Source organism: Camelus bactrianus, chromosome 3 (assembly GCF_048773025.1).
Source record: "Camelus bactrianus isolate YW-2024 breed Bactrian camel chromosome 3, ASM4877302v1, whole genome shotgun sequence".
Taxonomy (NCBI): Eukaryota; Metazoa; Chordata; class Mammalia; order Artiodactyla; family Camelidae; genus Camelus; species Camelus bactrianus.
In genome coordinates, this window is record NC_133541.1 from 89,361,930 (window position 1) to 89,385,355 (window position 23,426).

At 39.9% G+C, this 23,426-nt stretch overlaps 1 protein-coding gene across 1 annotated transcript in view; it reads right to left on the reverse strand.

Moving 5' to 3' along the window:
* Positions 1 to 3,547: 3,547 nt before the first annotated feature.
* Positions 3,548 to 23,426, reverse strand: part of ALDH7A1 (aldehyde dehydrogenase 7 family member A1) — a 33,602-nt gene continuing 13,723 nt past the window's right edge. Inside the window, exons 10-18 of the mRNA XM_010971555.3 lie at positions 19,886 to 19,927; positions 17,736 to 17,830; positions 16,045 to 16,129; positions 14,823 to 14,929; positions 12,546 to 12,662; positions 11,358 to 11,455; positions 11,074 to 11,147; positions 7,415 to 7,490; positions 3,548 to 6,000 (exon numbers count right to left, since the gene is read on the reverse strand). Coding sequence (XP_010969857.2) covers positions 5,946 to 6,000; positions 7,415 to 7,490; positions 11,074 to 11,147; positions 11,358 to 11,455; positions 12,546 to 12,662; positions 14,823 to 14,929; positions 16,045 to 16,129; positions 17,736 to 17,830; positions 19,886 to 19,927 — 749 coding nt within the window. The 3' untranslated portion in view covers positions 3,548 to 5,945. The remainder of the gene's footprint in view (positions 6,001 to 7,414; positions 7,491 to 11,073; positions 11,148 to 11,357; positions 11,456 to 12,545; positions 12,663 to 14,822; positions 14,930 to 16,044; positions 16,130 to 17,735; positions 17,831 to 19,885; positions 19,928 to 23,426) is intronic.

Sequence of the window (23,426 nt, forward strand, 5' to 3'; positions counted from 1 at the left end):
TAGACAGTGGGTGGAGGCGAGTATTTTGAACACATACTGTGGTGGAAGCTGTCCACTGTCTCCCAATACCCATCTGTCCACTCTCAACAGAACAGAACACCTAAGTTTGGCCAGAGTACAAGGATCCCAAAGTAAAGGTTTGTCAACGTCTTGTTCAGCTGTATATGCTCTGTGACTAAGTTCTGCCACCGGGATGTGAGTGGAAAGGACGTGTTCAACCTCTGGGTCACACCCTTAGATGCAAGAGGGCCCTCCCCTAGGTGTGTACAAGCTGAAACAGGCAGCCGCAGTGAGCTACTGTCCCCTAAGGAGACCAACCACCGCAAGCAGCGCAAGGCCCGGACACCGTGGGGTCACCGGTCCGTCACCGGTCCGTCCTAGACCACCCACACCTGGACTGCTTCATGGGCGAGAGAAACTATCTTGTCGAGCCTTCATTCCTTGTAGTCTTGGTTAGAGCAGCTAAAATCCTACCTTGAATAATAATACCAGGGCCCTGAATGGAAGTCTATAAACTGTTGCTCTTCTTGGTAGAAACAGTCTTGAGCCAAGAAGGGGCAGACTGAGGCAAGCCCGATTCATCACTGCCTGGGGAAGAAAGCCACAGAACCTGCGGGCTATGAGGAACTCTGTGAAGGTGGGAACGGTCCTCTGAGCCATAACCCACCTGCAGCTAATTGGACCACACAGCCTCCAGCTCAAGAAATTCCAACTGAATTTTTCTGAAAGCTAATTCCCAAGTATAATAAATCAAGCACTGAGGCCAATTTTGGCTCATGGGATACCAGCTTTCTATTTCAGATTTGCTCCAGCCTATTCATTTTACAGATGACAGCACCAAGGCACAGAGAGGTCAGATTATTTCTCTAAGAGCATTCAGCCCGTTAGAAGCAGAGCTGTGCCTAGAACACAGGTGCTTCACCTTCCAAACCTGTGCCACTTATATTTCCAGCTGAAGCCCCAGGCATCTCAGCTCCTGGACAAGCAAGCAGGGTGGGAGACAGTCAAGTACCATTTTGATTCTGACTCAAAATTCTGCATTTAAGGAAAGGTCAGTTCCTCTTTCTCTATCTCATTTCTTCCAGAACAGTTCAGTCCTGAAGCCATCAGGTGGGTGAGAAGGAAGTTCCCGTGTAGGGGCAGCTATGCATGTGGTGCCTCAGTTGGGTGAGGAGGACGTTAATGTCGGGGACGAGACCAGCACCCTCAGAATGAGAATGAGGTTAGGGAGGTGTCCTTACAAGGACAGGAGATTCGTTATTCCAACGAGAAAAATGCACCAAGGGTAATGAGAGGCAGGTTTCTTACTAGCAGAGGTAGAGTTACAAATATTGAAAGGGAAAAAACTGAAAAGAACCCACTGATGTTGGCTTGAAAGGAATACTGCTGGCCAAATGAGGGACATCAAAATGCATTTGCAGCATCAAAATAAGTAATAAAAATAAATGGATTATAACTCACTGGATAAAATAGGAAAATAGAAGATAAAATAAGTGAATGGAAAATTTGAGGGAGAACTGGACATCTAGGTTGTCTCAAAGACAAAGGAGAAACACTACAAAGAAAAAAGCTGGCAGACATCAGTGTAATCAAGAGATCAGTGTTAACATGAGAAACAGAAAAATCACCACCAGGCATCACGGGCAGGATACATTTAGGGGAATATGGCATCACTTCTGCAAATGTGCTGCTTAAGATGCACAACCTGAACCGTATCATGAGGAAACACCAAGTTGAGGGCCATCCTACCAAACGAGTGGCCTGTAGTCCTCAAAGTATCAAGATCATAAAAGTCAAGAAGAGACTAGAGGAAACCAAGGAGATCCAACAACATGGCCCCTTTTGCTATAAAGGACATTACTGGCCCAAGTGACAAAAGTTGAATGGATCTTTGAATTATGTTAGTAACATATCAGTATTGGTTTCCTCATTCTGATGGTCGTACATGGTTATGCTGGAAAACGTCTTTGTTTGTGGGAAATATACGCTAGAGTTGGAGCTGATGCAGCGTCCAGTGAACGACACAGTCTCACATTAGGCGAAAAAAAGTTCTTCATACTGTATTTGCATTTTTAAGTTTGTGATTATGCCAATAATAAAAACATTACAAAAGAAAAAAAGGAAAGGTCAGCAGTTGAGAGACAGACAGGCAGGGAAGGGAGGAGTTCCAGTCTCAGTTCACATCACCAGAGAACTAACTCGGGGCCAGACTGTTCAGGTGCAAATTTCAGCCCCACCGTTTACCAGCTGTGAAACAGACGAAGTTGCTTAACCTTTCCATACTCAGTCTCCTCATTAGTAAAATGAGGATCATGATAGTATCTACTTTGTAGAATTGTTATGAGAATTAAATGGATTTGTATTTGTTAAGTGCTTTGAAAAGTACCCAGAATATAATGTAAGAAAAATAAAATATCCCCTGGAGTTGTCAAAAATGGAGTAACTTCACACATATGCTCACTGCAGGGAAGGCAGAGTGGATGGAAAATATAACAACCGAATTAGTTTCTTAATTTAAAAGACACTACTCTGCAATTATAGCCATTCTTTTTTCTGACATTTTGGGGCTTATGTTTTACCTAAGAACAGTAATCAACTGCAACAGAGGTAATCTGTGTAGTCAGACGGAAGGTAGGGGAGGTGGGTTACCAATGGTGCTGGAATGAAAAGCAGTGGATAAAAGTGGGGCACTGAGTTTAGCACATCTATCTGCTGAACGCAAAACCTTCTCCACGGTGACTTCCGGGACACCAAAGTGTGGACACAACTCACATCCCTGCCAAACAGAGGCACTTGCTCTGAGCAACATTGCCACCTACAGGTCAACATCATGAAGACAACTTGATAATATGTGATTCCTGGCCGGATTTCTAGAATCCTGTAATTACTAGAGTGAAAACTTCCACCAGCAAACAGATAATGCTTACGAGTTAGTGGATCTGCGTTTTTATTTTCATACCTAATCTCCCTTGGAAAGTAAATTGCTCTGCAACAATTTACACATAAAGAAAAATCCAACTGACAATAACAAACCATAAAATACACAGGAATACACTTAAAAAGAATTTTGCTAAGAATAATAAATATTTGAATTCAACATACATATGGCCTAGACTTTTTTAAATTTAAGTATTATAAATTAGTTCTTTCCTAATTTATCAATTTAACATTATTTCAATAAAAATCTCAAAGAACTTCCTTTTCAAAAACCTGAAAAATGCATCTAAATTTCATTTACAGATTTAAGACTATAAAATGTGGAAAACACCCTAATAACAGTAGCCAACATTTATTGACTCTTACCATTGCCAGGCACTGTTACTTTTGTGTGCGACGGGCATTATCACCACCCCATATAGTGGAAATGCTAACCACTGCTCCTCATGTCCACGGTGGGGGCTGGGAACTGATAGCATGACCGTAACACTGGATGCAGGCAGACAGGGGCAGTCACACGTAACTCAGTATAACCAGTAACCAGCAGTACAGGATTCCCAGCACCTTAAAACAAATGGCAGTAATAACACACACAAAAGTACGTTTTAACTTCTGTGGTTAAAAATACTAGTAACTTACTTTTATTAAGTCAATAAAAAAGAACAAAGGGCCAATTTAAAAGCAATATTTTTTAAACAAACATTATGACAAAAAAGTCCTTGTTGCTAGACAGGTATAGAAAAATTGTGAATTAGTTTCAAAGAAAGCTTTCAGAACCAGTTTAATTTGACTTCAATATCTTAAGATTAGAGCGAACAGTCACCCTCTTTCACCAGTAGATTATTATTCAAAATTGACGACCACGGCATGGGTTTAACAAATACACAGGAGGATGGTGAGTCTCCTTAAATACCCAATTGGAGAGATATTATAAATGTAAAAATTTAACAACAAAAACACAGATACAGCTTGTATTTTAAAATACTTGTTTAAAAATTTTTTTAAATTATATGCTTGGAAAAAAACAGGATATAAAAATATTTCAATCAAAATTAATCTCACAGAATTTCACAAAATGAAAATAGCCAATTATCACGTGGTTCCTAAAAATGTTTTAAATAGTGCTTTACTTTCTTCAGATAGTGTTACAGTCACTAAAGAAGACAGGGCTAGAATACCCAACATTGTGACTTACAACTTACAACCACAGCAAGGTTTTTTAAAGTAAATGCCCAAATGGCATGATTTTTCTTAAGCAACCATTTACATTACAATGTATGTATGTATCAATACAAGGTAGTCTCATCTATTTTGAACTTCAAAATGTAGAAGAAAACTTGGCTTTCAGCATGATCATTTAGTGAGATGTTTTAAAAGCATCCTAGTGCAGTAACAGGGAGCAGATAACTGCATGTATGTGTGCTGGGGAAGCAGGTGGGGGGAAGGGGACCTGGAAATACAGGACTCCAACCACCTGATTCTCCAACATCACTTTCTTCTTTGCTGGTTCTAATTTTTAAGTTACACATCCTGTTGACTTAAAAAGTCAGATATCTCTTTAAAACTTATGAAAAACAGCAATCCCTCCAGTCTCCGTGCCCTACCTCCAATTTGCCCTCCCCTGAAGCAATGATTTTTTTCAGAACTTACGTATCTGTATAAGCCTATGTTGCTACTTCTTGCTTTTGTAATTTTAGGCATTACTGATTTTCCACTGCCTTTCCAGCCTGCCCTCAAACCCTGAGTTCTTACTGCCAACATGCTCTCAAAAGGTCTACTGTTAGTGCTTGGCTTAATAGTCAAGGTTGACAACAGCACACTTAGGTGAACACTAGTCACAGCTTGGCCAAGGAGCATGTTATGAATACCTTTCCTTCCCTGATAAATTTATCATTGCTTGGTTTTTTCATCTGCCTGCTTCTCTGTCATGACTCAACCTCAAACTCTTGGCCAGTAGTCTAAATCTTTCCATACGTCCTGACCCATCAGGTCATCTACAAATGTCATCTTCTTCCAAGGCTTCTGTCCCAGTCCAGTCTGGCAGGAGTAGAGGGGGTGGTGGCTGCTACCCACTGGGGGAGCGTGGACTGCCGTGAAGACAGAACTGCAGGAGCAGGCATGAGCTCCACAGGGCCCTGAGCTGAACCATTCCAGGCGCTCCTGGGCTGCTTCTCCAGAGAAGCAAGCGGACCTTCAGCAAAGAGACAGTGAATTATGCAGAGTTCACTATGAATACATGCTGTCACATACATGGTTATTCTCCGAGGACAAACCTAAGGGCAATTACAGAAGCCTAACAGCTCAAGAAAACAGACTGAGGCTGCCTAAGAACTCCAGGAGAGCTTTGCATAGAAGTCTGCAGTCGTCAGCAGGTGCAGGTTCTAGGACAGGAGCAAAATCTACAACCACCCTGCAAATTTCTTCTTTGGTGACACAAGCCATCCTGAGCAAGAGAAGCCGAGATGGCTGGAAGTGCCCTCAGTCATCTTAAACAGCAGGTCATTCCACAGAGATACTGTGCTATGGTCCTCCACAAACAAGAGACACACTCCCTTCAGTCACACCCTCTCCAGTACCTGCTGAGGAGGGAAATGTGAACCAACGCTCACCACCGATTTCCTTACCTGCTCAGGGGACGTTCCTGCATCTACTGATGAGACTTCTATTTTCTTCTCTATTATATTCGGTGTTTTCCCAAATCCCTACCGTGGCATGTACTACTTTTTCTAACCTATAAAATAATCCTAAACTTTAAAAAAGTCAGTAACTACTAGTAACATAAAAATCTACCTGATCAATCTTTTACTCAATACAGCCATGGCATCACAATCTTTATTTTTAAAAAACAAAACAAGTCTCTTGACTGAGGCCTCAGAGGCATAAGAGGTGAGCCACTGTCATATTCAAAATAATGCATTTATTCAAGGCAAATCTGAATTTTCTTGTCTTCTTCAGAAGAGCTGCAACAATGCCTGAAAGACTGGAGGTGATGTCCGTTTAAAGCACCTTTACTGAAACTTGATTCCTTGGGCCAGGGGAAGGTCCTTACTGTAGTTGATGGTACTAAAAGAGAAAAAAATGAACAAAATTAAATGAAGGATAGCATATACATAATATAGGATATCTTATCCCAGTAAAAAAGTGTAGCAGAACTGTATATATTAACAAGGTGAAATGTCCAAGTTCTAAATTGGTGAAGAAAAAAAAAATTAAGATAAAAACCATGTTAGTATAGATCCAGTTTTGTAAAGGAAAATAAAATGAGAGAGAAACCCAAAAGTCTGGAAAGACACAGAGCATAACTAAGTCCCTCTTAGTCAGCCATCTGGTTTTTCTCCTGAGAGAGAGGTGTCCCCATTGAATGGGTTCGGGAAAGGCCACAGCTACACACTTACCCCTCTGGATCTCAAGTGCACGAGAAAAGTAAAAGGGACATAACTGATTTCAAAGAATGGGAATCGGGCAAAGGGAGTGCATGCGTCTGAGACTAAACAAGCCATAGCCAAAGACCTCACAAGTTCCTGACATAGACTTAAAATTTGCTGAGAGTAGATCTTAAGCATTCTTACACACACACACACACACACACACACCCCCCCGTGGTGAGGTGAAGGGTGTGCTAACCTGACTGTGGAATCTTTTCACAATGTATGCCTATGTCAAATCATCAGGTTGCTGACTTTCAATATATTACAATTTTATTTATCAATTATACCTCAATAAAGCTGGAGGGGAAAAAAAATTCCTGGCAGATGTGAAGTTGCTGAGGGGATAGGAGCCAAGGTGGAGAAATCCACCCGAGGTTCCACAGCCAGTGAGAAGTAGGAAATAGGACTAAGACGGTGTCCTGGGTTCCGCACTCCGTGCTCTTTCTACAACATACCACCACACGGGCCTGACCCCACGTACCATTTATTGCACTTGGATAAAGCTACTTCTACCCAACAGGGAGGGACAACAGAACACAGGTCAAAGAAAATACTTCCAGTCAAAACCTCCCAGCTACGCCTGTGCTGGGTGAACATGCTACTCTACTTCCAAGGCTCGTTCGTGCTCACTATTCCCAGAGCTGTGACCCCCAGCTTGTGAGCCAGGCCCACAGGCCACCTGCCCACGTCCATGTCCTACTGCCTCTGCAGTCTGCAGGGCTGGTAACCGCACCTAAGGGGAAAACTCAAAGGACAGCCTCTTCCACTTTCTCCTGCTGGTGGACCCAAGCGTCCTGCTCCTGCCCTGTCTCTAGACAGAAACCACCCCAGGATGGTTTCACCATCTGACGCTGGGCACTAGCTGAAGCTGGACAAAGAAGGGTAGGGAATTATCAGTATCAAATGGATGCTTTGGGAAGAAAGAACTGTGGAATGTTAGAAACAAAATCAAGTCAAACTGCATGAAGACAGAGCACAAAGTCCAAGAGTGTAAAAGCACGTTCCAGAAGCTTTAAGGCTGAACCCATTTTCCCAAAGCCTTTTCTTACCAAGTAGATCTTCTCATGTACTGTTTCCAGGCATCACTACCGGACTCCCTGCCACCGCCAGTGTGCTTTTCTCCTCCTAGAGAAACACAGAAGCAGCTCATGAATCTTGGGCGGCGTCTCTGTGGGGGCTCCTAGTCAGTATCACCGAAACGAAGATACCAGAAGGAGACCAGAGCTAGCTGGCCAGTCACTTTACATGTAGCCAGAGTATCTCCCCTGCAAACAAATATAAGACAGACACCAAAACAAACAGGAAAAAGGAAACTAAGAGGGGAAATTAAAGGAATTAAGAAACAGATATGGCAGGAAGCAGAAGAAAACCTTAAAAAAACCTTACCATTAGACCAAGGTGTTAGGAGTGGATAGGAGAAATGTAATTTTATTTTCTTATTTATGCTTATGTATATATAATTTTCTACAATATACATAAGCTGATTTTATATTAAGTATTTTTAAGTGTTATATTACTATCTTTAAAGAGGTTATAGAAGATAACGATTCCATAAAACAAGAAAAGAAGTGTGCCATCAATGCTCACTTCATACCATTTTTTTTGTTGTTGCTTTTTTTTCAATAGAGGTGCTGGGAATTGAACCTGGGACTTCATGCATGCTTAGCATGTGCTCTACCATTGAGTTATATCCACCCCCTGATACTGTGTTCCGTAAAAGAAGAGGCAAAAAAAACTTAATAGAAGGATTAGAAGCTTGAGGAAATGTCCCACATAAAAAAAAAAAAGATTTTTAAAAAAAATTTTTAAAAGGCAAATAAGAGGAAAAAAATAACAAAATTAGGTAAGTCTTCCAGAGATAACATTCAAATAATAGGAGTTCTAGAAATTAAAACAGACAAAAATTAAAGAGAAAAAATTGTCAAAGAAACACTAGGAAAACAAAACAAAACTATCAAAAACTTCCCAGAACTGAAAACCCTAAGCCCTAATATTCTAAGGCCAATTACTGGCCCACTGACTGTTAAACAAAACTTTTTATGAAGATCTCCACTGAGGCATATTATAATGGAATTTGAGAATACGAGATGTAAATAATGGACACAAAAATTTTTGAAAGAGGGTAAAAAAGCATCAGCTATCAAAGTGGATTATGCTTTTCAACCACAGTACTAGAAGTCAGAAGATAGGCAATACCTCCAAAAGTCTGAGAAAAATTACAAACTGTGCAGAAAAGGCATAACAGGAACCCCTAGAATGTTGCTGGCATTTGGGGACTTGTCCGAACAGTTCCCTACACTGTCTCAATGAGCCTAAACTGGTTTTGAACAAAATATGTGGTTTATGATAAAAGCCCACTTTCCTTTTGGGAGCCTGAAATTTGGATATGTGCTAGGCAGAGGGTGCCTGCGTGACCAGCCCCACAGAAAAGCCTTGGGCACCGAGTCTCTGCTTTCCTGGGAAACAGCATCTCACATACGTTGTCACAGTCTGATGCTGGAAGAATTAAGCACAGCTTGTGTGACTCCACTGGGCCAAGACTTAGAACCTGGCACCTGGTCTCCTCTAGACCTCACCCTGTGCAATAACATCTTTCTTACCAGTAGGGAAAGAGTCAAGAGGGGTTTAAGAAGCTTAAGCTACAGTAACAGAGGGTCAGTACACATCTAAAGTTGTGAAAGAGAGAGCAGTTAAAGCACATTACTTTAAATTCAGTTTTTCCTTTTTCCTTTAGTAAGAAACTCACAGGAAAAGAAGGAGGAAGAGGAAAATGTGGGGCACATCTGCTCTTCTCCAATAGAAGACTTTAAAACTTTAAAAGTTAACTGTCAAAGCTGAACTCAAGAGTCAGCTGGAGAGAGAAGAAATGGGTGGAAACAGAGACTTGAAGGCATACAGAAGGAGCAGACGCTCACTCAGCAGTGCAGGGCGGAGGTGAAGGGCCGAACTGAAACCAGGAACTTTTACCAAAGTCTGAGCCCAATACTAATTGTAGTACTTGCTCCAAAATGTGTACAAGAATGCAAATGATTTAAACTTCTATAGGTATCAATTTATGTTGTTTTGCTTGTGTGTGTGTATGTGAGTATATATATATATATATATATATATATATATATATATATATATATATATATATATATATATATTATGGCAATATGTTTTTACTATACTTTGCATTTTTTTTGAGGTATAGATTATGTACAATATTACAAGTTACAAGCATACAATATAATGATCCACACTATTTAAAGGTTATACTCCATTTATAGTCATTATAAATTATTGGCCATATGCCCTGTGTTGTATATCCTCGTAGCTTGCTTATTTTATACATAATAGTTTGTATCTCTCAACCCGATACCCCACCTTGCCTCTCCCCTCTTCCCTCTCTCCTAAAATAACCACTAATTTGTTTTCTGTACCTGTGAGTCTGTTTCCTGTTTGTTAATATTCACTAGTTTGTTTTACTTTTTAGATTCCACATGTAAGTGATATCACACAGTATTTGTCTTTCTGATTTATTGCACTTAGCATAATACCCTCCAATTCTACCCATCCTGTTGCAAATGGGAGGTTTTCATTCTTTTTATGGCTAAGTAATATTCCATTGTATACATGTACATCATCTTTATCCTTTCATCTGTTGATGGACACTTAGGTTGCTTCCTTATCTTGACAATTGTAAATAATGCTGTTGTGAACAATGGGGTGCATGCATCTTTTTAAATCAGTGCTTTCTGTTTTTTTCAGTGTTTGGGATTATTTTTAGTAAGTAAAAGTTAATACATGATTGTTGGCAAAAGCTTTTGTAAAAAAAAAATACTATTAGTATTGAGTTGAAGCATTAAGAGCTCGACGCTTATTAAAAGAGGAACAAGGCCTGATGAAAAGAAACAACCTGGCATTTTTTTCTAAGACAAATGATAATGTATAATATTTACTAAACCCACTTTGCAAATTTTTCATGTGAAATTTTCTGGCTTTAAAGCAGGGGGCTCTTAAGCTCTTTTTGGGTCTTGGATCCTCTCCCAAGAAAGCATGCCCCCATTTCAGGGGTTCACATATCTCAGGTTGGGAGCCCTGCTCTAACATGACGCTGCACCTGAGAATGAAACAGAGGACCGTGGACAGTGACTCTGAATATGGAGCACAAGCTCTCTCACGCATGTTAGACCAGATATTATATAATAATGAAATATTATTTCATTTCTTGGTCAAAGTTTTCTAAAAGCTACTACTACTTTTTCTTTGCTGCCTGTTATGACTAAATTGTGTGTCCTCCCTGACCACAATTTCATAGGTTGAAGGCCTAACCTCCAAATACCTTAGAATGTGGCTATACTTGGCAACAGGGCCTTTAAGGAGGTAATTAAGGTTAAATGAAGTCTTTAGGGTAGGGTTTTAAACCAACAGGACTAATGTCCTTATAAGAAGAAAAAGACACACCAGGGGTGTGTGTGCCCAGAGAGAAGGCCATATGAGGACATGGGAGGAAGCAGCCACTTACAAGGCAGGAACAGAGGCCTCAGGAGGAACCAAACCTGCCAACACCTTGATCTTGGACTTCCAGCCTCCATAACTGGGAGATAATACATTTCTGTCGTTTAAGCCACTAGTATGTTGTTGCAGCAGCCCTAACAGACTATACACCTAGCAGACTAATACACCGCCCAACGTGGGAAAGGAGAAGCAATTCTCTACATACCAAATGCACCTCCAATCTCAGCCCCACTTGTTGGAATGTTGACGTTTACAATGCCACAGTCTGATCCTTTTGGTCTGTGTGTAAAAAGCGAGGCACAGTGAGAGCAAAGTATAGGAAAGTAAAAAAATACAAAAAATATATAAAAATGAATAATCCAAACAAACCTCTAGGACTCTTAATGTTGAAAAATAGATTTTCACCTAAGTGGTTTCATTTTCTTTTTTAAAGTCCAATCAACACAGAAAACAGACTTATGTAAGTTTTCAAAATACACAAAGTTATACCCAAGCCAGCGGAAGATTCTGCCCAAATCCTTGGTAAAGATGCTACTTGAAAGTCCCTGTTTGACTTCATTATTCCACACAAAGACCTCATCTTCATTCTAAAAGGACAGACATTGGAAGCTGTTAGATGATACACAGTGTTCAGGTCCAAGTTCACTAAAGGTAAACTCATTTTGTGAGACTTAGCAGTATGATTTCAGTGCACAAAAGGAAACTAAAGAGTGAACACCTTCCTAATTCTGTTTCTCTTACACAGTGCTTTGTGGGATTTTCCCTTTATGTGAACTTTGAGTAAAACATCTGAGTCCATTCTTTCATTCAGGCCACTACTTGTAAGAGCTAATATCTACTGAGCTCTTACTATGTACAGCACACTGACCTAGACACTTAGCCTGCATTTAGTTATTTAATCCTCACCCAATGACAAGGGTTCTACATTATCCCCGGTTGACAGACTAGGTAAGAGAGGCTAAATATTCTGCTCAGGAACTCAGTCAAACACAGACACGTTACAAAACATGAAATTATATTCTCTAGTCACATGTAAAACAATGATAGACAATTTAAAGCAAGATTTTAATCAATGCAATCATATAATTGCAACAAGGTGTTTTTTAAGTCTCATTATCTCTTAACTGTTAATCATGGTGCAGTCAGGCCTTGATTCAATCTCTAAGTATCTGCTGGTAATGACAAGGGCCTGTCACATGCTGGGAGGGAGACCCTCTAGGTACCTTTATCTGTTAAAACCTCCGCAGCCTGTCCTCTGACAGGTTGTAACTGTAGATCTGTTGATTGCCCCTGTATCTCCTCATTTTCTGCACTGCTACTGAGCACTCAGACTATCAAACTATCTGATTCCTTTTGTGAAGAAGCTGACTTCATAGCCCACACAACTCAGCATCATGTGACACAGGGGATGAGGGCCACACCCACCATAAATTCCAACGCTGGCTCTCTGCTTGTCTCAATTCCCCTGGCAGCTGGCTTGACAGGCTCTACTGTTTAAAGTGTTCATCTCATGATGGTTTTTCTTTAACCTTCAAAAATCTCTACTAACCCGAGTGACTTTCTCAAACCTCCTTAATGGCTAATTGAGTGAAATTTAATACATCTTCATTTTCTCCTAGTCTTCTCATTTGCTTCAACATTAAACTAGAGGAAAGAGAGACAGAATCCGTTTTTTACCTTGAATTTAAACACATAAAGAATCGGGGCAAAAGTCTCTGTGTGTGCAATGGGCGCACTGTGGTCAAGACCTGTCACAATTGTTGGCTCTACATAGTTTCCAGGGCGGTCCATAACCTGCAGTAGGGAAAGGAAATAAAACCAGTGAGGGCGTTTGTCTCCTGGCACTTGGGGTCAGAGGATACAATCTCTGCCTATACCTTCGAGAAACAAATAAACACCATTTACATGTGAACTATTTCTAACAAATAACTTCCCAACATCAGTGAAGATTTTCTCTGCCTCCTATTGGTTCTAACTTAGTTGGTCAGAAAAAAGCTGAAATAAGGAGACAAGGATAGAGATCTGTGTCATGTGCTATGACCAAGTTACACTGAAGAAAGTTACAGGCAGTTATTTTTAAATCTACATAATTTAAAAAGAGGTAATCTATACTTACTGCGTTACAGACTGTATTGTGCCCAGACCACCCCTCCCCCACCAAATTTATATACTGAAGCCTTAACACACTGCCACCCCTCCCACCCTATCCCGTATGACTCAGTTTGGAGACAGAACCTTTAAGGAGGTGATCAAAGTTAAACGAGGTCATGTGGGTAGGGCCCTATCAGACAGAACCCATGTCTTCACAAGAAGAGAAAGAGCCCCAGAGACACTGGGGCTCTCTCTCCGTGCTGGGAGGAAAGACCATGTCAGGACACTAAGAGAAGGTGGTCGTCTGCAAGCCAGGGAGAGATGTCTCACCAGGAACCAGCTCCGCCAGCACCCTGATTTCTGACTCAGGCTCCAAACAGTGAGGCAATAAACTTCTGTTGTTTAAGCCACCCAGTCTGTGATATTTTGTTATGACAGCTCTAGCAAACTAATATGCATTAATATAGAAATCAAAAGCTCCACACTTCTAACTAACCTCCACATAACCAAATTACTAGTTCACCTCCACTTAACTAACACGCACTTTTCCTTCTAAAAAATATTCTGCCGCCTGCCTGCAGCAAACTGCTTAGCTGGTGGTCAACTCTCCAGCATGCTGTGAAATCCTGCTCCCACCCTCTGAGCTGTAATATTTACCAAGAGTCATCTGTACTTATTATAATACTGTATTGTATTATGTAAATAAGTAAATATTACACAAAGAGCTACTTCTGAAGATTATGTTAAATACTTAAAAAAAAACTCGGTTTAAGTAACAAAAAATACAAATACGCATATACAACTCTATCCAATGAGATGTGGGTGTGTCAATGTTAAGAGACGAGGGAGAAGGATTCTGCCCTCAAAGAGCTTTGCAAGAGACTCAGTTCTCAGCGATTTTTAAAGAAAGTGAAAATAAAATGTAGATAATAAATTACAAGCATAGCTTATTCAAGGATGAAGATTAGTTCCTACCATACATGAAGAAAACACCTTGGAACTACATCTGAAGACTCAAACAAATATAGTGTGAAATAAAATTCGTATTTTATGGCAAGACAAGAAAAATTAAAAAAAAAAAAATCTCTCCGCCCTTTGGCCTCCTCTCTCCCCTCACTGTGCGTTGTGTGTCTGCATCACCCATCGACCAAACCTCCCCTGTGGGCAGAACACCCGCTCAACCATAAAAAGCAACACTCTCCTACCATCAACAAGACAACTCCTTAGAAGATAACATTCCTTCTTGATCTTTAAGAGGCCATGATGACACTTAGATCTGGATTGTGTAACCTGTCAATAATTCGCCATTTAATGCACAGCCCTCTGTCTCAAAAAACTTATAAAACTGTGCCTTGACTCCCAACAGATGGAATGGTTCTCAGAGCCTTCTGAGATGCTGTTCCCACGTTATAATCCTCAAATGTGACTCGAATAAAATTTTCCATTTCTTTCTTAGATAGACAGATTAATTTTCATCAATAATAGTAATATGTGTTAAATTAAAATGTTTGGGGTATATATTTTTTTGATTCTCTGCCTTAGATGACTTTTATAAATCATAACTAAATATGGATTTTTTAAATTGCCCTAAATACAGTCTTCTACTGACCATGAAAAGGAGGTCTCCCTTCCATTCAAATTCCCAGGGACTGAATACAAAGGCAACTAGACTTTCAGTGTGTGTCCTTCAGTAATGTTCCAGGCATTTTATGTTGCCATTCTTTAAAACATGTACTTTCCCATTATAAAAGGGATGGAGGAAATCAAAATGACAGTTGGGGACCCTTCACCAGTTTACCCAGAGCCCTGCTTGTGTGAAAGGGAAAGTAAAAGCTGTCACTCCCGATCTCAAGTTGACATTACCTTGCCACCATAGACCACTGTGCCACCTTCTTTCTTTGCTTCCTCCACTGCTCCAAGAAACATGCTCACTGCCTGTTTGGTGTGGAGCGGCCCATAGAGAACATTAGCTGGAGAGAAAAAGGAATGCTCTTCACTTCACCATAAACGGCATCATTTTATTACTATAACAGCTTTCCCAATGAACAGACCAGTCCCTCATATATCCTCTTATGTTTAGAGAAGTCAGCACCCTTTCCCTGCAAAGAGCCAGATAGGAAATATTTAATGCTTTGCATAACATATGTGGTCTCTGCCACGACCACTCAACTCTGCCAATGCGGTACAAAAGCAGCCACAGAAGACACAAAAAAGCTGGTGTGGCTGTGTCCTGATACAAAAACAGGGAGGGCCAAATCCAGGGAAAGGGCCAGCAATTCATCAGAGCATTGCAGTAAAAACATAGGCCCTGCTTATCATTACAGGGGTGCTCATTCACCAAGACTTCACAGGCTCAGCAGTCAGTGCACAATTTAAGGGGAGGAGGATAAGGCTGCCCTCTGTGGCGGCCAGAAGCAGAGCATGAAAAAGGACAGAGGAAGAAGGAACATAGGTAGGCCTCAGTGACGAGGTGGGAACTGCTGGACAAAGAGCACCCCCAGCAGGGCAGAGCCTGGAACGCTCAAGCACTGAAAGAAGGTTGGAGAAGCTGGTGCTCAGGGAGCAACAGGGCAAATGGTACACAGACGGTAGGCGGTTGGGGAGGCAGCTGAGGTCAGATCATGGAAGATTGTGCATTTGCTAAGGGGCTCAGGAGAAATCCAGGTTTTAACTGAAGAGCAATGAGAAGTCACTGGAGTGCTTTAAACAGGAGAGTGAATTATCAAATTACATTTTAAAGAATCATTTTGGTTACTGTGAATGGCAGAAGTGGAAGGAAGGGGAAGCAGAAGTCAGGCAGGTGACTCCTGCAGCCTTGCCTCGGGCAAGATGGTGGTGCTTGGACGAGGGGAAAAGCTCGTCAAACCCAACCCATCTCAACACCATCCCCCAGGCTCACCCACCAGCCCACATCAAGCACTGATATCCTAACCTAAAAGTAGACATGACTCCCCAGATGCCCAACATCCTGCTTTATTCCTTCCGGCCTCTCAGTAAAGGGGAGAAAAACAGAAGCAGAAGATCAGGAACACTTATAACACCAGCTGTCAAAAAGGAACATCTCTGAAATCGACCAGACACTCACAGTCCCATGGGTTCCCGACACGGATCTGTGCGTAGGCCTTTTTAAGTCTATTAACAACTTCATCATGGATGCTTTCTTGTAAAAACTAAATGAAAAAAGAAACATTCAAGGGATTACTGCATATAAATGTACTATAAATACTACATATAAACATACAAAATTAACAATGTACAATTTTTCTTAATAGTACTGATTTATACAGTTGACCCTTGAACAACATAGGTCTGAACTACATGGGTCTACCTGTATAAAAATATTTCTGAAGAGTAAATGCTACAGTACTACACGGTTCCCAGTTGGCTAAACCTGCTGACACTGGAAGAACCATGGATACGGAGGGCCAACTACCAATCACGGAGAGGTCCGTAGCACCAGAATGGGTTTCCCCCTATAACACTACTGTCCCTGCAGAAACTGATCTGGGCCATGACTAATAGTATCCCCTAATACTGAACACTAAATACAAAGCATGGCTATGTGTATTTGTTCCAGGACACAAAGGAAAAATAAAAGTTGACCAAATAAAGAAATGTTTGATTTTTATGTCATTTCATAGTTTACCATGTAATTAAGATTATAATCTTTTGGAGTACCCCGTTTCCTTCTTAGCATTAATGGAATAAATGTTAAGGTGAACAAATTTAATAAATTATAAATACTTTATGGAGCCTGTAACTTAGATTTTTTTTTTGAGAACTTCAACTGATAGAACAAAGGAAAGACTGATGTTCATTCATTGTAAAATATAGGAAAATGTGAATGTGAAAAGTTATGTGCAAATTAAAGACAACTTCCCTTTACCACTTACCTTATTTTAATTAATTTAGACTATGTCAACCATAGTAAAAATTTGTTCTTACTCATTGTGGGTGACAGGAAAAACCCAAAGACAATTCCTCTATAATTCAATTGTAAAATGTGTTTTTAATTACAGGAGGAAAACTCAACAATAATAATTTTTAAAAAGGCGAACATAGCCAAATTTTTTATCAAAACTTGTTTGTAGTTCACATAGTTTTCCAGTAGCATAAGAGACATGAAATTCAAGGTTGTATCCTACACAAAAACTAAAATCCAGCTCAAATCTAAATGTGGAGATTAACATCCCAAACCCCAAACGCTGATGCTAAATCACTCTCATCATATGCACTCAATATTAACGCATCCTCTGTATATGGGTACAGACTATACATTTATAGAGAGAACACACATACATTTACTTTTCAATAAATCATGTCACATCAAGTCAAATTAAGACTTGACTTATAAACCAAAAATCAAAATTTTTAAAATATTTTACTACTTAAAATGGTTTTACAAAAAAGCCAAGACTGCCTATCCAATAGCTAATTGTTTTGAATTTTTCAAATTTTTAGCTTGTTTTATTCTAAGTGACATGGGACTTTGTCCACCTTGTTGTAGGTATAAGGCTGACAATACATCTCATCTCCCAAGTCCAACTCCAGTCAGTGAGGACGGGACAACTTTCAGCTTGGGGCAGAGGTAGGGCAGAGTCCCAGCTGACCAGCAGTGCCTGCCCTGAGCACAGGACAGAGCAGCAGGGCCACATACATGCCAACCACGTCCAGGGAATACATGTTTCCAGCAGCGTTTCTACGACATCTCTGTAACAGTACGATGCCTTAAAAAGTGGTGTTTGAAGAGGACAGCGTGCCCACGCAGCCACTCACCAGGCGCCTCGCAGTGGTACACCTCTGGCCGGCTGTCCCCACGGCCGCAAACAGAGCTGAGGGAACGACTAAGCTGAGGTCCGCATCCTCAAAAGCTTAGGGAAGCACAAACACACTCATCAGTGTCATGAAGTAGGCAGACAAGGCACCCTTCTAACTGCTCTAAGATGACGCCTTTGGCAAGTGCAGTGAGAGAACATCAGAAGTATCCTGTAAAATAAGCAGGTTCACACCGCAGAGGCAACTCTTCTCCCAGGGGAAATGATGAGAACAGAGCAATGAGCTCTCCCTTCTCTGGCCTCCTCTTCTTTCCTGTCTCCAAGTGTCTGATACTCACTAAGCTTCTGCTGCACCCTCCTGTGGTCTCTTCTCAAAGACCACCATGTCTCTGGCAGTTTCACTTGCTTTCCACCTCAACCCCATGGCCCATTTAGATGGTAGCTTCCTGGGGCCCACAGAGAGCAATGGGACCCTTCTGATTTATCACTACCGTCAAACCAAGCTCTCTAACAACATCAACACCCTCACCTGCATAATCCATTCCCTTCAATGCCTCCTGCTGCCCCCTCTCCAGAAGCTTCTTCCAATCTCTGAAACCCTTCAAGCTCTCTACTACTGCACCAGATGACCTCACCCTCTACTTTGTGGAAAATCTCAAAGTGATCACACACAAGGCCCTTTTCTGCTTCCTCTGCAATTATGAAGAGATCAATGCAAACATCGCTTTCAGATTCCTCTCTACTTTGGTCTATTCCTTCTTTCTCCTCTTCTGCCCACTGAAGAAAAAACTAGCACAGTGTTTACAAGGTTAACCTTTCCACTGATCCACTGTATGATTTCTAACGCTTCCTATCCCTTCCAGAAGCGTACAGTCCCAGTTCCCTCTTACATCTTCCATTTTCCCCTGTTTAATCTAACAGCATTCTCAGACCAGTATGATGGTTAAGAAGGTGGTTTGTACAACAGACTAGGGTTCTTATCCATCCCCACCACTTTTTAGTTGTGTTATTTTACCTTTTTAAGCCTCAAGTTTTCTTATCCGTAAAATGGGATAATATCTGGGGGTATTAATGGATGGCAGTAAGGAGTCAGGGAAAGAGCTGTGCTCTGCGGTCTGATGACCAGGATGCAAATGCCGGCTCTGTCACTTGCTAGCCTGTCACTTCAGGTCCATATCATTTTAAACTTCAGAGTGTAACCTTTAAATGAGATTATTAATGGTATCTGCTTCATGGGATTTTTGTGGGGATACACTGCATATGAAACAGCTGAGCACAGTACCTGGCAATTACCCACTGATCAGTAAATATGAAGTGTATTTTCTAAATCAACTCTCTCTTCCACAAGATTAGAAGTTCATCCAAAACAAACCCTTCATTGTGCACTCTTTAAAATTTCTGGTGATACTGATGGCAATATACAACTAACAAGTTTTTCCCTTTTTTTTAATTTAAAAAAAATTTTAAATTTAATTAATTTATTTTATTTGGGGGGGTAGTTAGTTTTACTTATTTATTTTTAGAGGAAGTACTGGGGATTAAACCCAGGATCTTGTGTATGCTAAGCATGAGCTCTACCACTTGAGCTACACCCTCCCCCCACCAAGTTTTTCTTTTTCACTACAAAATCCACAATTATATGAAGTCTCAACCAACTGGTGTTCACTATATTATCCAGAAGCTTTGCTGGTAGACTATTTCCTTTTGTGCCAAACAACTGAAAAAGAGAATGAAATAATCTCCAAGACTATAGGTAAATGATAAAATGCCTTAAGGAAGTGTTGTTTTCCAATATAAAAGTACTCAATACTCTACTAAAGACAAACTAATATTTTTGGAAATAGCAGGTCGTGTAAGAGTTATTTATTCTAAACACGTGGCCAGTTTTCAAAAAATAGAAGGAAAAACAAGAAACAATGCCACACTAGAAAGTCTCATACACAAGTTTTAAGCCCCAGGTAACAGTTTCCAAACATGACCACCTTTCCCTCCAAGTTGTCTCTGCTTCAAACCACTGTGTCCTGTTCCACAGGAATGAGATCTCAAAGACAACATCAAAGGGATGAGTTCTTACACAAGTTCTAAATATTCAGAATGGCTACTAAAGAGATTCCGAACAGAAAACAAACAAAAAAGAAAGGGCGGCCTTACCTATGATGGCATTGTTTCCTCCAAGTTCTAACAAACTTCTCCCTTTAAAAACATAATAAGCCCAAATGAATGCCTATTTCAGTGTTTAATGCACACAGCTAGATGGCCTCAAATCAGCTCATCCCAATTGCTTTTACTCTCTGATTTAAAACATAGCATGAGCATAAGTCAAATGTACCTCAATAAAAAAATTTTTTCAAGACAAAAAACATAGTATGAGCATTACATTCATGTCCAGTTTCCTGATTTTAGTAATTGCATCATGGTTATATGACAGAATATCCTCGTTCTTAGGAAATACACCAACATATTTAGTGGTAAAGAAACACAATGTCTTCAACTTTCTCAAAAGGTTCAAAAATATTATGCTCTCACAATAAATATGTATATATATGTGTGTATGTTGCTTGAGAGAGAAAAAATGATTTTTAAAATGGGGCAAAATGTAAGCAATTGGTGAATCTCTTTAAAGGGTATACGGGAATTCCTCCTGTTAGTCTTAAAATTTCTCTCAGTTTGAAATTATATCCCCCTAAACTTGAAACACTTAGTGTAAAAGAGTGTAGTCACTGTGGAAAGCTGTGCGACAATTTCCCAAGAAATTAAACACAGAATAACATAAGATCTAGCAATTCCACCCCTGGGTACTTAAGCCAAAAGAAGTGAAAGCAGGGACTCGAACTTCAGTATTTGTAGCAGCATTATTCACAACAGCTAAAAGGTAGAAGCACTCCAAGTGTCTTATTAACAAATGCATGGGTAAACAAATAGTGGTATATCCACACTATGGAATATTTTTCAGCCTTGAAAAGGAAGGAAGTTTAACACATGCTACAACATGGGTGAAGCTTGAAGACATTTTCCTAAGTGAAATAAGACAGTCACAAAAAGACAACTACTGTATGGTTCTACTTTATGAGGTTCTTAGAATAGTCAAATGCAGAGAGACAGAAAGTAAAATGCTGGTTGCCAAGGGCTAGGAGAAGGAAGAAATAGGGAGTTAGTTTTTAAAGGGTAGAGAGTTGAGAAGATAAAAAAGTTCTGGAAATGAATGGTGGTGATCGTTTCACAACAATGTCAATGTAAATCTACACAATGCCATAGAACTGCAGTTAAAAATGAGATGCTTATAATCTACATAAAACAAAATATTAAGTTTTATGTTATACATATATTTACCACAAAAAAAGTTTAAAAATTAATGTTTATTGTAGAAAATTATTTTTCACAAGAAAAGCAAAAACAATCAAGCAGGCAAAAAGCTACAGCCCACAGGCGACCCTGAAATCTCTCCTTGTATATTGGTATAGTGCCTTCCAATCTATTTCCTATAGATTTATATTTAGTTGAGATCATACTAATTAATTTTGCTTTGTTTTCTGATTAATAACTTCTACCTTTTCCCTAAGTTATTAAGACCTTTTTTCTTAAATCAGTGCATAGTATTCCAAATCAATGATGTGCAAACTTTTATTTAGCTACTTCTCTAGTGTTGAATATATTGGTTTTTGATTAGCTACCTCTTGATTGTCTACTTAGATTGGGGCCAAAAGGCGTGACTATCAGAGCTCCTGATACACACTGCCAACTTACATTCCAGGAAAGGTACACAGCAGGTGGAGTGCCATTCTAATACTCCCTAGCATAAAGGTTTGAGATTCATTTGCCTCAATTTAGAGCTGTGTTTACTACTGATCTTTTAAGTATAAATTTATCTTGCCTGAACTGCACTTTAAAATCAGCTTCTATGTAAGTAGCTTTTATTTATTTGTGGTATCAGGAACATATGTGACAGCAGGAGAATATGTTCTCCCCTCCACCACTCTGAAACAGTTAAGCATCAAGTGGGTATTAAATTATAAGGGGAGACGTGGCTGTCATTGCCCAAAGGCACTGAGGGCTGCGTCAGCTCTAGTCTCAGCTCCAACAGTAGATTTAATGACAGCTTGTTGGCTGAGCACTGTGCCTCAGTGCTAAGAAAAAGAAAGAAATAGAAGTATCTACACATAACACCAACTCCTCCTGCTTGGCTTCAAATAATATGTAGCAGAAGAGACAGGACCTACACCTTCTATATCCTCCCAATTCTCTATGTGCTCCCTAACCACATTCAAAACCACTAACCCTCTCCAGGAAAAGCACCTAGAACTTAAGACAGACAGGTACATCATTTTAAAATTATAATCCTACTAATGGTACTCTTTATGAGAGAACAACAAACCACAGCTTTGAATAAGAAGGGCAAGGAAGGAAGATTATTTATCTGCTAGTGGGAGAAGCAGGATTAATGATCTTGAGCACCACTGCACATACTTAATAGCCATTTGTTTTATCTTTGACCATTTTTTAATTGGATTGCCTTTAATATTACTGAATTTTAAGAGTTCTTTATATATTCTAGATACAAAACCCTTATCAGAAACGGATTTCCAAATATTTTCTCCCATTCTGTAGGTGGTTCTTCATTTTGGTGGTGTCCTTTGAAATAAAGCTTTTAATTCTGATAACGTTTAACTTATCTATTCTTCTGTTGCTTCTGCTTTAGGTGTCATATCTAAGAAACCACTGTCTAATCTAAGGTCATGAAGACCTATTCCTATATTGTCTTCTAAGAGTTCTGTTTTATAATTCTAGCTCTTATATTTAGGTCTTTGATACACTTTGAGCTAATTTTTGTGTATACGGTAGGGAGGGGTCCAACTTCATACACCTGTATTTGGATATCTAGTTGTCCCAGCACTATCTGTTGAAGACCGCTTTTCCCCAGTGACATGTCTTGGCACCCTTGACCATAAGCATAAGGGTACATTTCTGGACTCTCAATTCTAGAGCACTGATTCTTCCATCTTTGTGCCAGTACACATAGTTTGGATAATTATAGCTTTGTAGTAAGTTCTGAAATTGGGAAGTGTGAGTTGTCTCACTTTATTCTTCTTTTTCAAGATTGTTTCGGCTATTTGGGGCCCTTTGCACGTCTTATGAATTTTAGGATCAGCTTACCATTTCTATAAAGAAGCCAAGCAAAATTTAAAAGGGATTGCATTCAATCTGCAGATCACTTGGGCAGTTCTGATCTTGGGCAGTAATACTACTAAATTGTTTCCAAAAAGCGAAAATGGAAGGTCTTTACACTTATTTAGGTCTTTTAGAATTTCTTTCAATGATGTTTTGTTGTACTCTGCATGAAAGACTTGAACTTCTTTTCTTAAATTTATTTCTAAGAATTTAATTTTTGATGCTGCTGTAAACAAAAAGGTTTTCTGAATTTCACTTTTAGATTGTTCATTGTTAATCTACAGAAATACAAGTGATCTTTGCACACTGATTTGTATCCTGCAACCCTGCCGACCTGGTTTATTAGCTCTAATAGTCCGTTAATGTCTTCTTTAAAGGCAGTGCCCATGTAGCAAAGTAGCTGACAGATTAACTATTCAAGTCTCATCTTCTTCTAGGCTAGAGTCTAAATTCAGCAAAATAGCCAAAAAATGACAGTCAACATTATCTTAGAAAACCTATTTCATGAGCCATAGTGCAGCATACA